The sequence below is a fragment of the Hippopotamus amphibius genome, chromosome 5, assembly GCF_030028045.1.
Source record: "Hippopotamus amphibius kiboko isolate mHipAmp2 chromosome 5, mHipAmp2.hap2, whole genome shotgun sequence".
NCBI classification, from domain to species: domain Eukaryota; kingdom Metazoa; phylum Chordata; class Mammalia; order Artiodactyla; family Hippopotamidae; genus Hippopotamus; species Hippopotamus amphibius.
The window spans coordinates 78,683,056-78,701,491 of record NC_080190.1 but is presented as its reverse complement, the minus strand read 5'-3'; the positions used below and the strand labels follow the sequence as shown (position 1 = coordinate 78,701,491).

Genomic DNA, 18,436 nt, shown 5'->3' with positions numbered 1-18,436 from the left:
GGAAGATGCCTTAGAGGACTGGGGCAGGGAGGGTGGGGGGGACTCGAGGGGGGGCAGTCAAGGAAGGGAGGGAATACGGGGATATGTGTATAAAAACAGATGATTGAACCTGGTGTACCCCCCCCCCAAAAAAAAAGAGTTTATCCAACAGTTTTCCTTTTAAATTAGCATACACCTTCTATAGCAAGGTTTCCTTTGTTATCACTCTACCCCCCAAAAGACATTTATTATAAAAAGTACTTGTGTAACCATCATACATCTCAATAAAATATTATGAATAGGTTAAAAAAAAAAAAAAACACATCTTCCACACACAGAAAATTAGAAGCCCTTGATTTAGAGACAGTAACTCTGGTGGAGACAGTCATGCATATATGGATAATGTTGCATGCATTCCAGTATTTTGATCCTGAAGAAGAAGAAATTTTTTACATCACAGAAGTGAACCTAGAAAATTCATCCAGCTGTCATTGATCATCTGGACAGCAATATTCTTTACTCCAGGCCAAGGAGTGTTTCAGGGCCATGGTAGTATCAGGGGTTCCTATCCTTTTTTTTTTTTTTTTTGGCTGCGTTGGGTCTTCGCGGCTGCATGCAGGCTGCTGCACGTGGGCTTTCTCTGATTGTGGCCAGTGGGGGCTACTCTTCATTGCGGTGCAATGGCTTCTCTTGTTGTGGAGCATGGGCTCTAGGTGCGCAGGTTTCAGTAGTTGTGGCATATGAGCTCAGTTGTAGCTCACGGGCTTAGTTGCTCCGCAGCATGTGGGATCTTCCCACACCAGGGATCAAACTCATGTCCTCCTCATTGGCAGGCGGATTCTTAACCACTGCGCCACCAGGGAAGTCCCGTTCCTGTCATTATTGATAATAAATTTAGCTGTCAAGGAAAATAGTCCTTTTGGAGGAGGAAACCTCAAATTAGCTTGAATTACCAGAAGTCATTTACCCCTGTTGAGTGCATTTCCTTCCTTTTATGAGTTCATGAGACATTTTCTAACGTGTATACATACCCTCTTATGATCTTGATGTTTTTCTGTACCTGGCATTCAGATAAAGAATGAAAGACATAAACAGTGTGATTAACATGAAAACACACTGCTCAAATTCTTTTCCTGACTGTTAAGAAAAAAGCATAGCTTCCCTCTCCCCATTGCTAACTTCTCCCTTTTTAATGTCTCTTTACCCAGTTTCTCAGTGTCTCAGGCCTCTGATTTGATGCCGCTTCCTGCCTGCTTTCTGGCTGGCTCCTTGCTCACTGATCCCTCTCCCCAAGCAGGGAGCAGCCAGGAACCCGAACACCGGGCCCTGGAATTCCTCGAGGCTGACTGAAATCATGGTCCTAAACGGAGTTTTGGGGGGATCTGTGGGGCTTTATTATCTAGGCTGTTCCCATTTTCCATCATTGAAGTTGGCCGTGTTGCCATTGGGACAGTAGGTGAAGTGGAAGAGAGGGTAAGGTTGGTCACTAAGGCTCTGAAGCGGCCAGAAGTCTAGCCACGTGGCCTCTACCCACGCATGACATCTGGCTGTCCTTGTGGTCCCCCCCGCAGGTCATGAAACGGGTGCGCACCGAGCAGATCCAGATGGCCGTGTCCTGCTACCTCAAACGCCGGCAGTACGGGGATGCGGATGGCCCACTGAAGCAAGGCCTGCGGCTGTCACAGAGCGCCGAGGAGATGGCCGCCAGCCTCGCAGGTACCGCTGCCCCTCTCCCAGAGGCTGTGTCCGGCCCAAGTGCCTATCTGGAAACCTCCCACCTAACACATCCTCCCTCAGGATCCCGGGGGCTTTGAGCTGTACCTGATGTCGTGTGCGACTTTCTCCCATGAACTAGGGCCAGGCTCTCTGTCCCCCTCTTGCACATGTCCCCTCCCTTCCCACCTGGGCCTCACCTGTGGAAGGCAGACTCACCAGGTGGATGAGTCCTGTGGGATGGTGGTTGGAAATGTTGGCATCATATACGTGTTCCTGAGACTTAAAATTTGTTTTTGCTTTTGTTGTTTGTTTTGATTGGATTTGGATTCTTTTTTAGAAAAGTATTTGAGAAATTTTTCCTGCAGCACTTTCAGAGTGGTCATGAGGGCCTTTAAATGGCCGGGGGCGGAGCTTGAGGTTGCAGCGCCTTCTCCAGCTCAGCCCTGGCTCCTCAGGGGAAGCCCAGCAGGTGTCTGCCTCCTTGTCTTCAGTGTCAGACCCACTCGCTCTCCCTCGCCTTCAGACTTTGCTGGGTTCCCCTGACAAGGACAGGGCCAGGCCGTGAACTTGAAATCGATTCATGAAAGCCTTACTGTTTCTAGTAGGATGCCAGAGTACAGGACCCGAGTAACTCCTTCTGAGCTCACCATCGCAGCGTTGGATAAGCTGCTGCTGCCCTGTGTTCATTGGAGCCTGTGCTGTTGCTGGCAGACAGCGGGGCAGGCACTAGTGTTCTCAGCTGTCTTCATTTAAATACGGTGGCACGTTAGGAGAGTCACTGCTGTTCCTGGAGAACCACCAGGAAAAGCCAGAAGCATAAAATGTGGTTGTTGTAAGATTTTGTCCTAGGTTTTTCTGTTCATTGAGTAGTCTGAATAATTATACCTCGTTCAGCAGACAGTGTTGAAGGTCTGCTGGTGGCCAGGTGCTGAGGAGTTCGAGAGAGAGCTAAGACTTGATCCTGCCTCCTGAGGAGTTTACATTACATTTGGGCAATGAGGCAGGTAGATCAGGGCACGTCAGCAGGTGTGACGCAGTGCTTCCTGTGAGGGAGGTGCGCAGCCTCTGTGTGAGCAAAGAGGATGGTCCTCTCAGGTAGACTGGCAGGTCAAGGAGGGCTTCCCAGAAGGTCTCGTGGGTCCCAGCATGGAGTCAGGGGTCAGTAAATCATAGAAGGAATGAGCTGGGTTTCCAAAGAACCATTAGGAGCTTATCAGGGGATAAGTTGTAGGAGGGTATCCAAGTTACCAAGTATGGATTTTAGGAGGATGGCTCTGGTGGCTGTGTTGACAGGGCAAGGCCCAGATTAGCACCAGGGGCGCTAGTCGGAAGGGCGCAGTATGATCTGATGAGAGGTGAGGACAGCCTGAGCTAAAGGGTGGTCATTGCAATGGCAGGGGGAGGATGCATGTGAGGACTTGTGACTAGAGGACTCGAGACTGGTTCCCTCAAGGCAGGGCAGCGGGGGGGAGGGGCCTGTTCCTGCCTGTGCAGCCTCCCAGCATGTCTCCGAGTTCTCGGAGGGGGCACTGACTCTCCTCTCATCTGTCTCTCCATTTCTCTCTGTTTTATGTCATGGCTCCTCAGCCCTGCTGCATTAGTTACATTCCTGCTACCGCCTTCTCACGTGCATCAGCATTTCGTCCAGATTGTTGCTGAAGATGGCTCCTCGGTCCCCAGCTACCTTGCTACCTTTCCCCAATTGTGAGGTCCCCCCCCACCCCCCATCCCCAGCAAAAAGGGTAGGAGAACTTTGCTTTTCTTGTTAGAAAGCATGAACTCATAGAATGGCGATGAAGTGCATATTTACGTCCTGAATATTGAAACTCCAGCCTTCTTCCTTCTCCTACTGCCGAGAACAGTGGCAGCCAGGCACTTGCTGTCTGGGAAGGTGATTAAAACTCTTCCCTGGTGAATCTGCCCTGCCCAGCGGAAGAGACCTAGAGACATCGCCAACGGGAAATTGCCCATCCAGGTCCTCCTGGGTGATAAGCGCACACCCAGAGTTCTCATCGGCTCTGTGGTGCCTCACTTTCAGGTAACTAGGGACTGTCAGACCCTGGAGGAAACTGATCTACTTCATGTGAAAAATGGAAATGGAAAGAAACAGAAGCAACTTGGAGGAAGCAAATAGCAGAGAGAAAAAAACTTCAAAAATACCATCAATGATAGCTTTAAAACAGGAAGAAACTGATATGTTAAGAAAGAACATTCAGATAAACACATGACAGTAAAACTGAAAATCATTAGAAGGGTTGAAAGTTGAGGAAGCCTCCTAGAAAGTAGAGCAGAAAGACAAAAAAACGGAATCTGGGAGAGATTAAAGGATCAATTCAGGAGACCTACCTCGAAATTGTAGGTGTCCCAGAAAGAGAACATAGGAGAGAAGCAACAAAATGATTCAAGAAGATTGCTCAGAACTGCAAGACACAAATTTCCAGATTGAAAGGGCCCACCAAATGCCCAGCATGGAGGGGTTGAAGGTAGACCCATCCCAAGGCACATGATGGTACAGTGTCAGGTCCTGGGGTCAGACATGTCCAGAGGAGCCTCTCGTGACCCTGTACACCTCTCCTCTGTCGTCTGACTTGTGTATCCTGTGCTTTATACCTTTCGTTCCTCTGCTGTCACATTATTGGGTGTCAGGGAGGGTGGGAGTAGATGTGTCAGCCATACTTAACCAGAAGCCCCAACGTACTTTGAAATTGTGCTGAGATGTCGGTTGCTGTTGATGCCCCTCAACACCCCCTTCCTTCCATCCTACCACCTTTTGGGCTAACGATTGTCTCTCTTGTCCCCATCTTGTGTTATCTTTTCCTCCTTAGTCCAATCAGAATCTGGTTGTGCCAACATAGTGTCTGCAGCCCCTTGCCAGGCAGAGCCCCAGCAATATGAAGTACAGTTTGGACGGCTGCGGAATTTTCTCACCGGTAAGTACACAACATGACACCCTTTCATTATTAAGAAAGGGCGATGTGAATTTCCCTCAGAACCAACTATGTTCCAGCTCTGGTGTTAGGTACCAGGAATTCAGAGGTAGTTGAACACAGGCCTTGCATTCAAATTTAAGGTCTGTTGGAACTCCTGAGAGAGTTAAATCAGGAGGGTAAAGTGTGAGAGGGCTGGCCTCTGGGCATGTTACTCACTGTTTTGTCCATGGCCTTCAGCACAGTGACTGTCACTTGTGTTGAATAAGTAGAAGTTCAGTCAGTCGTGTAGGGAAACCTCCTTAAATTCAGCAGGTGTGAAATGGACATTGAAAGCACTACCAGTGATATAGTACATCTCAAAATGGTCTTTTCCCCTTGTTTCCAAAAATGCAAGACAGTAATCCTTGTGAATCAGCAACACCAAAAAATTAGAAGTTTATGGGTGATGTAATAACCACAGAAACACAGAATCAGTACATATGAGTTCTAATGAGTTTTTCTAATTCACTATGTGACTTTTTAAATTAATCACTTTTAAAAAAGTAATCATATGCCTCTCTGGTGCCTTTAGTTCCTCATATGTAAAGTGAAGAAGGCTATTCAAAGGCAAAACCAAGTAATTTTGTCTAGTCCTAAGATGACTGATTATAATTTTAATATTGAAAAGAAGATTACAATAAGAGAGACCATGTTGATTCTGGTTATTAGTCAAAGTCTTTTGTTGAGTACTTTCTTTATACAGAACACCTTGAGGTGCAAGAAATACAAAACTTTCTCTGTCCTCAAAGGTTGGAGAGTAATTAGCATGTATTGGTTAGTAGAAAATTGTAGTTGAAATACTTTGAAGTTGTTTTATTTTTCTTTCCTTATTTGAACAGCCCTCAGGTTAATAATTTTTAATGGTAAAGAGGCATGAGTGATCAATGTATAAACCAAAATAGTATGCCTAATTTTACACACTTAGATTTGTCCTAATTTTACTTCACCCTCATAATGGTTAGTATTTTAAAGGAAAGAATCCACATTTCCTGTATTCTGTAGTTGGGCAAAATGACCAAAATGTTACAGGAAATAAAGTTTACAAAATAAAACCCTAGAGAGGGTTATCTTATCAGTCTCACAGTTGTTGAGTGGTGGGATTCATAAGTAGAGAATAGTCTGTTAAATTGTTACAAAAATGAAAAAATTGTGAAGATTAAGGGTCTAATAAAGAGTTTATTATGTTTAAACTAGAAAGAAACTCCATTAAGATCCTCATATCGTGTAAATGCTAAATATCTCAGAGCAGTGATCAGCTGCTTTCCATGTCCACTAAAGATAAAAAAAGGAAAATTGGATTTATGAGAAGGATTTCATTCTGAGGTAAGCAAGAACTTGGAGATAATGAGTTATTTTTTATTATTGGCATTAGTTTTTGAGGCTTTAATCAGTTTTTAAATTTTTCAAAATCACTTTTTAGAAAGTTATTTTACTCAGTTTTTTAAATACGGTTATGATTTCTCCATGAGAGACTTCTCTCATCAATCTAGTGGTGAGGAAGCTAGTTTAGAAAGAAATGCCTGGTGTCTTTCGGCCCTTCTCTTTCATTCAGCCTGTGCTTACATGAGGCGCTGACTGTTGTCAGGCTAGGTATGGCAGGAGAGTGTATTGATGGGGGGCCTGCCCTCTGATGAGGGAGCCAGACAGCACAGGAAGCTCCAAATCTCTCACTGTAGTAGTCTCCATCAGCATTTTCCTATGCAAATTTCTCATCTTGTTTCAAAACTGAGAAAGTTGTCTGTTATTTTGTCCGTAACTTAGTTCTTTAATCCTTGGTCACAGGTTATTTTGAGGGGGTGAATATATATGTTTTTCCTTACAGATTTCTTTTCCTGGAACATTTTTCTCTACCCTCAGGTCTCTGAAGAGCAGTCAGCCAAATCAAATGAGTAATTATTTCCTGAGCACCAAGATTAAGTGTAATGACATGTAGTCATTAATCTGAATTGGAAGTTAATCCTAACATAAAAGGGCTAAAAGTCACAGTTTTTGCATGAAATGTGACTATAGGAGAAGTGTTTTCATAAGCAAGTACGGAACCAGTCACTGGGTGTTGTGCCCATGGGAGTTGCATTTGGAGCGAACGGAGGGGGTTGGGATGGGGTGGTCAGAGGTGGCCTTCCAGAGGAGGGTAGGGCTTATGTTAGCACTTGGATTTCGGGCATCTGTGGAAGAGGAGTAGGAAGATTCGGGCTATGTGCAAAGACATGAGCAAAGGGGCAAAGGTGGTGATTATTTTTTCAGGAACAGTGAAGGAACCAGCTTTGTTGAAAATGGGCTTTCAGGAGAGGGATAGATTGGGAGATTGGGACTGATACATACACAGTACTATAAATAAAAAAATAACTAATAAGAATCTACAGTATAGCACAGGGAACTACTCCATGCTCTGTAATGACCTATATGGGAATAGAATCTAAGAAAGAGCGGATATATGTATATGTATAACTGTCACTATGCTGTACAGCAGAAACTAATGCAACATTGTAAATCAACTATACTCCAATAAAAAAAATTTTTTAAAAATAAAATGGGCTTTCAGATTGGAGATAAAGACAGACAAAATGGAGGCAAGATCTGACCACAAGCGTAGAAGTGTGACCTTCATCCTGTATGATGGAGACAAGCCCAGGCATGAATGTGGGTGTGGAAGCAGTGGATGAGTGTCTTTATAAGAGGGGTGATGGGAGGCCAGCCTGAGTCCACTGTGGACCCTGAGGAGTGAGACAGGGCTGTGGACATGGAAAGTGGGGTCTTCAGTTCATAGTTACACTGCAAGGTAGGATCTCCAGGGATCAGGAGTAAAGCAGGAAGAAGAGCTGAGGATGACTCGGGCTGTGTGTGTTGGGGTGAGGTTGGGGGGGTGGGGAATTGGGGTATATTGAACAGAAATAAATCAGGTTTTATTTTTTACATTGTTATGATGATAGCATCCTGCTGCGTAGCATGAAAGGTACAGACTGTGATAGAGAACTCAGCATCAGCCACGGGGAGGTACAAGTTAAAGTCTAGGAGATGGTACCTCTCAAAGGAGATAACAGAGAAAGGTAAGAGTTCTAAGGCTGGAGCACCCTCAAATACTTCTCCCCCAGAAGCTATGGGGGTGAGAGCTTCCACGAGCTCACTTGTTGCTCCAAGGCCTTTTCTCGGACACATAGTGGGAAGAGCATAGACTTTGGAGTCAGTCATTCTGGATCTGAACCTGGGGACAGCTGTGACTCTTAGACACAGTATGGGTATAAGTGCCTGGCTGTAGGAGGCACACATGCAGTGTTATTAGTTCCTTAAAGTGAGGTGAGTCTTTGAGGAGCAAGGGAGGAAGAGGAGCCCCCAGGCAGGGACGTGAAGAGTCAGGCCAGGTGGTACTGTTCCAGAGCAAAGGACGATATACGGTCAGTGGGTCCAGCCTTGCAGAGGAAGGCTGGGGAATGAGGACCAACAGGCTCAGTGTTTGTTTAACTTAGTGTCCTTTCAGTAAAATATAAGGTGTATGTCATGATCACAAGAGAACAACATTAAAATTGAGTTAAGACTTAATGTTAGTCTCACCTTGTTCCACGTATAGAATATGTTGTTTGGAGTTTTTATACCTAATGTATTGTTCTCTTCAGACAAGAGAGAACAATTAAGCAGCTTTGAAACTATGAGCTGAAACAACAGTGAATTTCAGTAAGTTTCAAGCACTGCATCCCTATTTCTAGATGGCTAGTTCTTTTAATCCTGAACTTAGTAAATTAAAATGCCTCTAATTTTTTAAAATAAGCCTGAAACTAAGATTATAAGGAGTTGAAAACAGCCCTTTGTTCCAATAGAATATATTGGAAGTCTAATTGGTAAGGGTTGAATCTTTTTGTTTTAATTAGTATTTTGGGAAAAAAATATTCCAGAGGTCTTCTAAAGAATTACAGTATTTTAAAAAAATACCAAAATCTGTATTAGGATTCTCCAGAGAAACAGAACCAACAGAATGTGTGTGTATAGAGAGAAATTTATCTTAAGGAATTGGCTCACGTGATTGTGGAGACTGACGAGTCCATACTCTGCGGGGCAGGCCCACAGGCTGGGACCCAGGAGGGCTGCAGTTCACGTCCAAAGGCCATCTGCTGACGGAATTCCCTCTCCTTCCAGGGAGGTCAGTCTTCATTCTCCTAAGGCTTTCAACTGATTGGATGAGGCCCACCCGCATTTGGAGGGTATTTCACTCTACTTAGTCTACTGATTTAAGAGTTCATCTCATCTAAAAAAATGCCATCACAGAAACATCTAGAGTAATGTTTGACCAAGTTTCTGGGCACTGTGGCCTAACGAAGTTGACAGATAAAATTAACCATCATAGGTTCACCCCCTATGGACTCGTAATGGCACCCATACCCATCTCCTTAAACCATAATTAGTCTCCAAATAAAGATGATTAACAAGGTCATAATTCTGCTTAACATGGTACAACTATCCCAAGTACAATCGAAAATGCCCTAATCCCTTCCTCAGGAGAGGAAGCCAAGTCCACAGGTGATGTTTACTCTTCTCCTTGAGATCCCATAATTTAAATACTATGACGTAAAGTTAACACTATTTAAATACTATGATATAGGGAATTCCCTGGCAGTCCCAGTGGTTAGGACGCCACGCTTCCACTGCAGGGGACTGGGGTTCGATTCCCTAGTTGGGGAAGTAAAATCCCACATGCATTGCGGCGCGGCCGAAGTGTAAAAGAATAAATACTATGATATAAAGTCAGTATAACTTATGTTCCATGGTAAGGGCATAAGAAAGGAAAGAAAACAAAGATATTTGCTTATATATAGATATACACACACACAAACATTCATAACAAAATAAGGAGGAATACTTATGGCAGTTACAGTCCTGGGTTCTGTAACTGGTCACATGGTCATAGCTGGTCTTTACCTTCCTCCACTACCTGTTCTCTATTCCCTTTGCCTTCAGTTAGCACCTCAGCTGGTCTTGGTTCTTTGCCTGGTGGGATGATGCAGAGCTTCATTCCTGAAGGGTCTGGGCTACTACTAGTCCTGTCTGGGTTGGATTGTTGCATTTTTCCATTCACCTTAACCTCAGGGACGGTAATACTAAGAGACGCCCTAAGTGACCTCCTGTGTTCCAGACACACTCTCCTCGCCTCCCTGTGGAGCGGCAGTCAGGGTCAGTCACCCCAGCCCGCACCAGAGCTCCCTGTGCCTGTTGGGACAGAGGCAAGAGCCCTAACTTCAGTTCAGTGGCATCACTGTAAATGAAGTTCATCTTCTAAGAATGCATTTGAGCGGGGGCACATTCATCCTCAAATGCACATACTATGCAATTAATTCACCTGTGATAAGGTGAAGTAGAGCATTAAGCAGAGAGAGCATGCTGGGATCATCTCGCTTCAGCTGGGAGATAAGATTCCCTAATGCAGGATTCCTGAACCTTGAGCCAGGTATGGGTTCCTTTTCAGGAAAAAAAGAAAAAAAATGCTAGTGGAAGTGCTAAGTGCTCACTTAAAGCATTTTTATATTAATTTACTTAGGTATGTACAGACATTACATGTGAAACCTTTATGCTTATTTTATTTTGTATGAAACCTGAACTCATATGAAGTACAAACATATGAAGTACAAGCAAAGCCACAAAAATACATTTCAAATTAACAGCAAGTGAATGTAACAGATGGATTTTGCCAGACATAACTCGCTGCTCTAAGCGGGCCTAATGCTGGTGTCACCCGGCTTCCCTGAGGTGCTGGTGCCTGCGACGGCCCCGCTTGCTGACCACTCGCCTCCATCCAGATGGCTGCGGAACCTTTGCTCTGTCACAGCTCTCTCTGCCTTCCCTCACTTAGGTGTCACACACACCTCTGCTTTTCTCATTAGCCTGTGACAAAGCTGTATACCTTTTTGAACATTCTTTGTCATGTAGTTTCATGGTGTTAAAGTCTCAAGGTAGTAAATGATTTAGTCTTAATGACATGAAAATATTTCACTTGTAAATTATCCCTGCAAAGGAGAAGTTGTACTTTTTTAACGAATAAAATCAAAATGACTACACTGACAGATGTGGGACAATTACAGATGAAAGATGTCATATTGGCATTGAGACATGCCCGCCAGGGGGGCTAGACATGTTAATGAACCCACTAAAATAAGAACTTGATGTTACTGCAAGTGATGGCGCCAAAAGTAATCACAGAACAAAATAGAACACTAAAACTGTCTGCTGTAGTTACTTGCTGAAGGCCATCCAGAGAATTCTGAATTTGCTTGTGTTCATTGTTTTTTAAATTATCAAGTTAAAGTTTCTGTGAAGAACTCAGCCTCCCAAGAATCCATTTAAGGTCTCTCCAAGGTCTGAGGTCCCAATTGGAGCAACACTAAGGTGTTGGGGAAAATACTAACCCTTGAAGACCTAGGTATGAGCCACCGAATGTGTGTGAGAACAGGCATGTCGCTTAACCTCTGGGCATCGAATTCCAGGTTTGCGGCTGACTTCGGGCCTGGGTTTGCTGGCCTTCAGGGTCCATGCTCTTCCTTCCTCGGTCCAGGCTTGGACTTTGAGTTTCCAGAATTGTGTGTTGGCTTATACTTCAATCCATAACTTCAGAAAGTAGGGTTCTGGCCAGAAGAGGTCACATGACGGTGGGCTTTCCCAAGAGGTTGTGCTGATTGTAAAGCCCTCGCTTCTTTTTCATTATAGATTCTGACTCCCAGCACAGCCACGAAGTGATGCCTCTCCTCTACCCTCTCTTTGTCTACCTCCATCTCAACCTAGTCCAGAACAGCCCGAAGAGCACAGTGGAAAGCTTTTACAGCCGCTTCCATGGAATGTTCCTGCAGAACGCCAGCCAGAAGGACGTCATCGAGCAGCTGCAGACCACCCAGACCATCCAGGACATCCTGTCTAACTTCCGGCTACGGGCCTTCCTGGACAACAAGTATGTGGTCCGCCTGCAGGAAGACAGCTACAACTACCTTCTCCGCTACCTCCAGAGTGACAACAACACCGCGCTGTGCAGAGTCCTCACCTGGCACATCCACCTGGATGTGCAGCCCGCCAAGAGGACGGACTACCAGCTCTACGCCAGCGGCGGCTCTTCCCGGGGCGAGGGCGGTGGCCTGGAGCCTGCCGACATGCCCGCGCCCATCCTGCAGAACGAGGCCGCGCTGGAGGTCCTGCAGGAGAGCATTAAGCGCGTCAAGGATGGCCCCCCCTCGCTCACCACCATCTGCTTCTACGCCTTCTACAACACGGAGCAGCTGCTGAACACGGCAGAGGTCTCCCCAGACAGCAAACTGCTTGCCGCTGGCTTTGACAACTCCTGTATCAAGCTGTGGAGTCTGCGTTCCAAGAAGTTAAAATCTGAACCCCATCAAGTAGATGTGTCCCGCATCCACTTGGCTTGTGACATCCTGGAGGAGGAGGTAGGAATATCGGTCTTTCTTCCCTGAACCTGCCTTACTAATTTGCTTAGAATATTCCTGCCAAACATGACAGATCTTATGGCAAATCGACTGCATTATTTCCCTCATCGTATAGCTAACGCCAGACTCATGCCTTGTAACCTGTAGCCAGTGAATTCCTGCTAATGCCCGACCCTGGTGGAGACGAAAACCGTTCTTAACATTAGCTGAACATTAGTAATGTGTGGTCAGTATTTATTACTATGTGAAAAGTGGATATCATTGCTGAGCTTAAAGACCTGTAGCTAATGTTGAGATGTACCATAAACGTGAGTGTGTATGTGTGTGAATGTGTGTGTGTAATGTGTGCATATATAAGCAATTGGAAGTAGGATTACTAGGTCAAAGGGTCTGCATTTGAAAGTGTGGTATTGCTGTTTCCCAGCCCCATCAACAGTAAACGAGGACACTGGTTTCTCTCCACCCCCTACCTCACCCTGGGTGCTCTCGGCCTTTCGAGGGCAAGTCCTCTGGCTTCACCCAGGGTGCCCCATTTCATCCAGCAGTCAGTGTAATGACCTGGTTTGTTTGGTTTGGGGGTGGTCATTGAAAAGGGCTGGTCCAGTGGCCCGAGTTTCAGGTCACTGAGAATCACTGCCTCAGAAAAAGTGTGGGCAAAGGGAGATTGAAATTGAACTTCACAGAGTTCACCTTCCCTGAGAGTGGCACCACAGAAGTTGTGGGTAGAATATCTTTGTCATATCACCACTGAAATTCAGGTAGCTTAGCCTCAGGTTACTTTGGATGGAAAATTCTTTGAACCAGCTTGAAAAGTTAATGAGTAAAAGAAAAAAAAAATCACTCAAGTTAATTTCTAGTTGCTGATAAGGATGTCAAGAATATTGGATGTTCCAATTAAACCCTTTTCTACCTATTCCTGTTTTCTTAGTCACCTTCCAGTTAGTATGGCCTTTGAGTCTTTGCTTCTTGCAGTTAAGGCAGTAGATTAGAGGAGTTTGTTATGGTAAGAGTCTAAATTCCAATGCACAAACTTTGATTTCTAGAATCCTATAGTGCCCTCCAGAATATTTTTCGATGCACATGTATTTGAATTATCAAATTTCTCTTCCTTGGGGCAGTTCTAACTTGGAGGTTCTTCACATATGGTAAGGGATGCTGCCCTCATTTACTCTCAGTTTTCTATTTAAAAAAATTACTCCTACTGACCTTATTAGCTTTGATGATACTGAGTTTGAGGATTATTCTAGGCATTTTAAAAATAATATAAAGAAAAATAGCAAAGATAGAAAGATAGATGCAAAGATGGAAGGAACATTAGCCTAAAATAAAAATTTTTAAGATTCTCTCTTGGCTACCACTGAATTTTATAATATGTGAATTATGTCTCATTTTTTTAAAAGCTCAAAACCAGTAACCAAAAGCTTCTGTGTAAGCATAAAATGACCCCAAATGCCGCTGGATTTATAGCACTGCCCTCCGGCCTCCGTGGCCTCCACTTGAGAAGAATCTCAGTTGGCCTTGGCAGTGTGTTCGCTGGCCCAGCAGCGCTGCTCCTGTCCCCCTGGTACCGGCAGCCGCCTCCTGGGGGGCACTCTGAGTGGAGAGCGGCCCTGCCCTCCCCCACTTTGTTCCACAGCAGATGAAGGTAGCTTGTTGATTGGCAGCTGTGTGTTTTTAATATCTGCACAACATGGCAAAACCACAGGTACCTGATGGAGAACTTGCCCTTCTTTCCAATTCTGTGGACAGGACCACCTTCATCACCACCAGCCTCCCCCTCCTCAGCCCAGCAGTGCGACACCTGTGTGCAATTCATTTAATATCTGGTCATTCTTCCCCCAGTCTGGTAATCTTTAAGCCTGAAAGTAAAGTTAGTGTCGTCAGTAATAGTTCTGTAATTTGTGTATAAAACTGTCATTTAGATCTGTGCTGGCCAATAGAAATATAATGTGAGCCATATCTGTAATTTAAATTTTTCTAGTAGTCACATTAAAAAAGTAAAAAGAAGTAGTCAAAAGTAATGTTAGTAATGTATTTTCAATCCAGTATGGCCAAAATATTAACATTTCTACATGTAAGCAGTATTTTTAAAATATTAAGTCTGTTACGTTCTCCATTTTTGTCCTAAGCTGTATTTTACACGTACAGCACACGTCCATTCACACTAGCCAGCAGCCACGTTTTCTCTCCTAGATCAGGCACTGCCATCTCTCACACAGATAGCAGTGTCTTATTTGCTTCCAAGTCTTACCCACTCCCCAGCCCAACCATATTTAATTTCTTTCAGCTCCCATTGGAAGCTAATTGCAGAACAGCCCAAGGCTAGCTTTCAAGACCACAAGGTACCCCTCATCTAGGAATGATGGCACTGTGAGCTGGGGCACTTGAATGTCCTAGTCCAGAAGCAGATGTAGGGATTTCATGGTCTAAGGCAGGATCAGCAGACTATAGTATTTGAAGATGTGTTTATACTTATTTTTTGCATTCTTTCAAAATTTCTATTTTAATGTACCTTATGTACATAATTAGTTTATTATTACATGAATGTACTTTACAAATTAATTCCTATTTGGGATGCATCTGGGGTGGAATTTACTGTGGGGGTTCAGACAGTTGTAGGACATTTGTTGTCCTGTTAGCATGGGAGGGAGGGAGGGAGGGAGGGAAGGGGTGGTCTGTGGGGCCGGGCATGTGTGACCCACTGCTTGTTCAGGGTTTCAGCTCCACTGGGCTAAGGCCCTCATGGGGCTGGGTTGAACCACAGAAGAAAATGTGGCCGGACTATTTTAAGCTGTGGTTCTGGCAGGGAGCTGATAGGGATAGCCAGCAGGACCATTCTGGTTTCCCCATTTCTTGGTTTATAGAGTCAACCAGGCATTTTCCACAGGCTCAGGACAATGATGGTGCCCCTGGAATGTCCAGCCTGACTCCCAGTGCATCCCCTTTTCTCTGCCTTGGGGCACACAGAGGGGAGAACCACTTCCATGACTTCTCCAAATGAAGACCTGTTAAGCCTCAGAGACAGTAGTGTGCCCTTTAGTCAGCCGTTAGCTTTTAGAGGGTCTTTGTATAATTCATCCGGGGTTGGCTTTTGCCCCCACAGTTCTCATATAAACTCTCTAGTGTAGAGCAGTGAGTCATTCTTAAAGTTTTAAAGTGTTGTTGTAACCTTTTTGGAAAGGAAAATTACTAATATTCTTGGTAATGCTCAGTAGAACCTTAAGCTCTCAAATGCTTATGTACGTGTATTTTTAATGTTGAGTATCTGGAATAGCCATTTTGAGTATTTATGGACATCAGTATTTATTTTCTCTTAACTTTTCTCACATATGTACACATTGGAGGCTTTCATTCTGTTTTGAATTTAATAGTTTTCAGATAGAAGTTAAAAGGATGCCCTTTTTCTCTACAAAGGCTCACAAGGCCAGTTGGTTCAAGAAGCTTCACCTTACTCCTTACTCTTCTTGTGTTTAATTAAAACTCATTTGACTTTATGAATTCCAGGATGGAAACAGCTATAATTGTAAGGAACTTGTCTGCAAGAGAATGAAAGGAAAGTGGATTTGAACACAGAGAGTGTCCTTGTGGGAAGAGGGTGGGGAAGGGGGGACTCTCTTCCCTGTACCATGAATCGTCTTTTCTGTCCCCACATGGAGGGATTTATTTCCAAGAATCACATGAGTCACTTGGCTCTGTTTAGAGCAATTCTGAATCCATCCCTCATTTGTTACTTTGGGAAAATATTTGAGACCCTCCAGAAGGTCACAGTTTCAAAACTGTTCTTTCTTTTCGGACACCAGCCGTTCATGTCTGGTCACAGGGTGTGAGTGTAATTTACTGATGACTGCACCTTTCTGACTTAATTCTGTGATATGTCCAGGTTTTATTTTTTGGCTAAACTCCCACAATAGTTCTGTATCAATCTTGAAGTGAAACCACGTCTGCCTCCATCATTGACCCCAGTTGTGAGAGCGACAAACGTGTCGGAATTTTTCTTAATGGACTAGAAACAGGGAGCAGTGTGACCTACAAAGCAGCTAAGACTGACAGGTGAAGACATACCCATAGAATAAAAGAATCTAAGAACATAAATCCAAAAGTAAATCTTTTTGCGTGATCAGCTTTTGAAACCTGTTCTCCTCAATCTAAGAGTAATGTCCACAGTCATTGCTGGGCACTAATAGCCTTGCCACAGGCTGAGCTGCGAGGTGAATTTAAAGACGGCAATTTGTAAGTTGTGGGAAACTTTTTATTCAGTTATGCAATTACGAGTTGTTCTCCTGGGGTCACCCTGTAGGGCAGAGTCATTTACTGAGTAGATGCTGTTTCCCAAGCAGGTCTGTTTGTTTCTAGACGTTTGTTTTCCATGGCAGACCACTAAACACTCTTTTCTTGTGTGTGTCCCCCCGCCGCCCTCACCCCCACCCCCACCCCCAGGACGACGAGGACGATAACGCGGGAACGGAGATGAAGGTCCTGCGGGGACACTGCGGGCCAGTGTACAGCACCAGGTTCCTCGCGGACAGCTCAGGGCTGCTCTCCTGCTCTGAGGACATGTCCATCAGGTACTGGGACCTCGGCAGCTTCACCAACACTGTGCTGTACCAGGGCCACGCCTACCCCGTGTGGGACCTGGACATCAGCCCGCACAGCCTGTACTTCGCCAGTGGGTCCCACGACCGCACGGCCAGGCTGTGGTCGTTTGATCGGACGTACCCACTGCGGATCTACGCTGGGCACCTGGCGGACGTGGACTGCGTCAAGTTCCACCCTAATTCAAACTACTTAGCCACGGGCTCGACCGACAAGACGGTCCGGCTGTGGAGCACCCAGCAGGGAAACTCGGTGAGGCTCTTCACGGGCCACCGCGGCCCCGTGCTCTCTCTGGCCTTTTCCCCCAATGGTAAGTACTTGGCGTCAGCAGGTGAGGACCAGCGGCTGAAGCTGTGGGACCTGGCGTCCGGGACCCTGTACAAAGAGCTGCGGGGCCACACGGATAACATCACCAGCCTCACCTTCAGCCCGGACAGCAGCCTGATCGCGTCGGCGTCCATGGACAACTCGGTGCGCGTCTGGGACATCAGGAGCGCGCACTGCAGCGCGCCCACCGACGGCTCCTCCAGCGAGCTCGTGGGCGTCTACACTGGCCGGATGAGCAGCGTGCTGAGCGTGCAGTTCATGGCCTGCAACCTCCTGCTGGTGACCGGAATCACACAAGAAAATCAGGAACATTGATTTTTATCTTCCATGTAATGGACTTGGGCGTGCAAAAGTCTCCAGGTGGCAAGTCTTAGGACAGACGGATGGAATCACTGACTGTGAAAGACTCCCCGCATCCCCCCCTCGTCCCTCGGCCATCCCGAACCCGCCACCCTTCGCTCAGCCCCCAATTGTGGAAGGACAGGGAAGGAAGGGCAGTGATGGGGAACGAATGTGAGATCAAGAATCACGGAGATCTCACTGTGTCCTCGTGCTGGCCCCTTCCTGTCTCTGGAGCCAAGATGCCCTTGCCTCGCTGGGGCTGCACTTGGCCGGAGGAGGTTTGCTGGGTGCCCTCCCCGGGAGCAGTGCTGCAGGGTCACTGGGTGGAAGGGACTCTGTCTGGGCAGGAATGCGGGGGCGGGAACTAGGAAAGGGGGAGGGGTCATCCTGGCAAATGTCTTTGCTTTTCCGTGATTACAGAGAACCAGGATTTTTTATTACTGTTATTATAATTATAATTATTATTATTGAGAAGAGGAAACCTAGCACTGGCAGAGGGGGCCTTCTCTGCTCTCATCTTTCAGGTTTTACTCCTGGCACTGGCTGTGATACTTGGAATTTTGAGGTTCAGGGAATTCAGAGAATTTGGTCGCACAGTGTATTGGGAGAAAGGGAAAATTTCTGGGTGACCGATTGATCACTCCGGCCGACCTGTTTCTAGAAGTGGGTAGGTAGATTTGATTGAGAAAGTCTTGGGCTCTTGCAGTGATGGTGGGGAAGAAAGATTCTTTTCTTGCCTGCACTTCTGTTCACAATTCTCTCCCCAAAAGGACAGATTGTGGTAAAGAAATGAAAATAATTGAAGTGAAAAGTCAAAAGATAGAATCAGAAAATGTTGAATTTCCAAATGATTCTGAGGTGTGGCTTTTCCGATGTCTTTTTCTCCTGAGATCGTCCCTCCCACCTCCTGCTTTGCAACAGCAGTTTAGTGAACAGTCTGTGAAACAAATCTTTAAGTACAAACACACATCGAAAACGACGCTCTGAGGATAAAGCGATTTCTAATTTGTGGAAAAAGGATTAAATATTTCTGTTTTCTGAAAAGAGTTATTTTGTATTTTGTTTTCTATTAAAATGTATTTAGTTTCAAAAAAAAAG

The 18,436-nt window shown here is 45.4% G+C and overlaps 1 protein-coding gene across 8 annotated transcripts in view; it reads left to right on the top strand.

Moving 5' to 3' along the window:
- Positions 1 to 18,436, top strand: part of TAF5L (TATA-box binding protein associated factor 5 like) — a 27,106-nt gene extending 8,670 nt beyond the window's left edge. For 6 of the 8 annotated variants that reach the window (XM_057734817.1, XM_057734814.1, XM_057734819.1 and 3 more), the window contains 4 exons: positions 1,551 to 1,695; positions 4,521 to 4,625; positions 11,352 to 12,076; positions 16,514 to 18,436. In XM_057734817.1, coding sequence (XP_057590800.1) covers positions 1,554 to 1,695; positions 4,521 to 4,625; positions 11,352 to 12,076; positions 16,514 to 17,311 — 1,770 coding nt within the window. In that variant the 5' untranslated portion in view covers positions 1,551 to 1,553 and the 3' untranslated portion in view covers positions 17,312 to 18,436. Of the gene's footprint in view, positions 1 to 1,550; positions 1,696 to 4,520; positions 4,626 to 5,857; positions 5,988 to 7,594; positions 7,712 to 11,351; positions 12,077 to 16,513 lie in introns of those variants that run through there. The other 2 variants (XM_057734821.1, XM_057734822.1) reach the window with 2 other exon arrangements.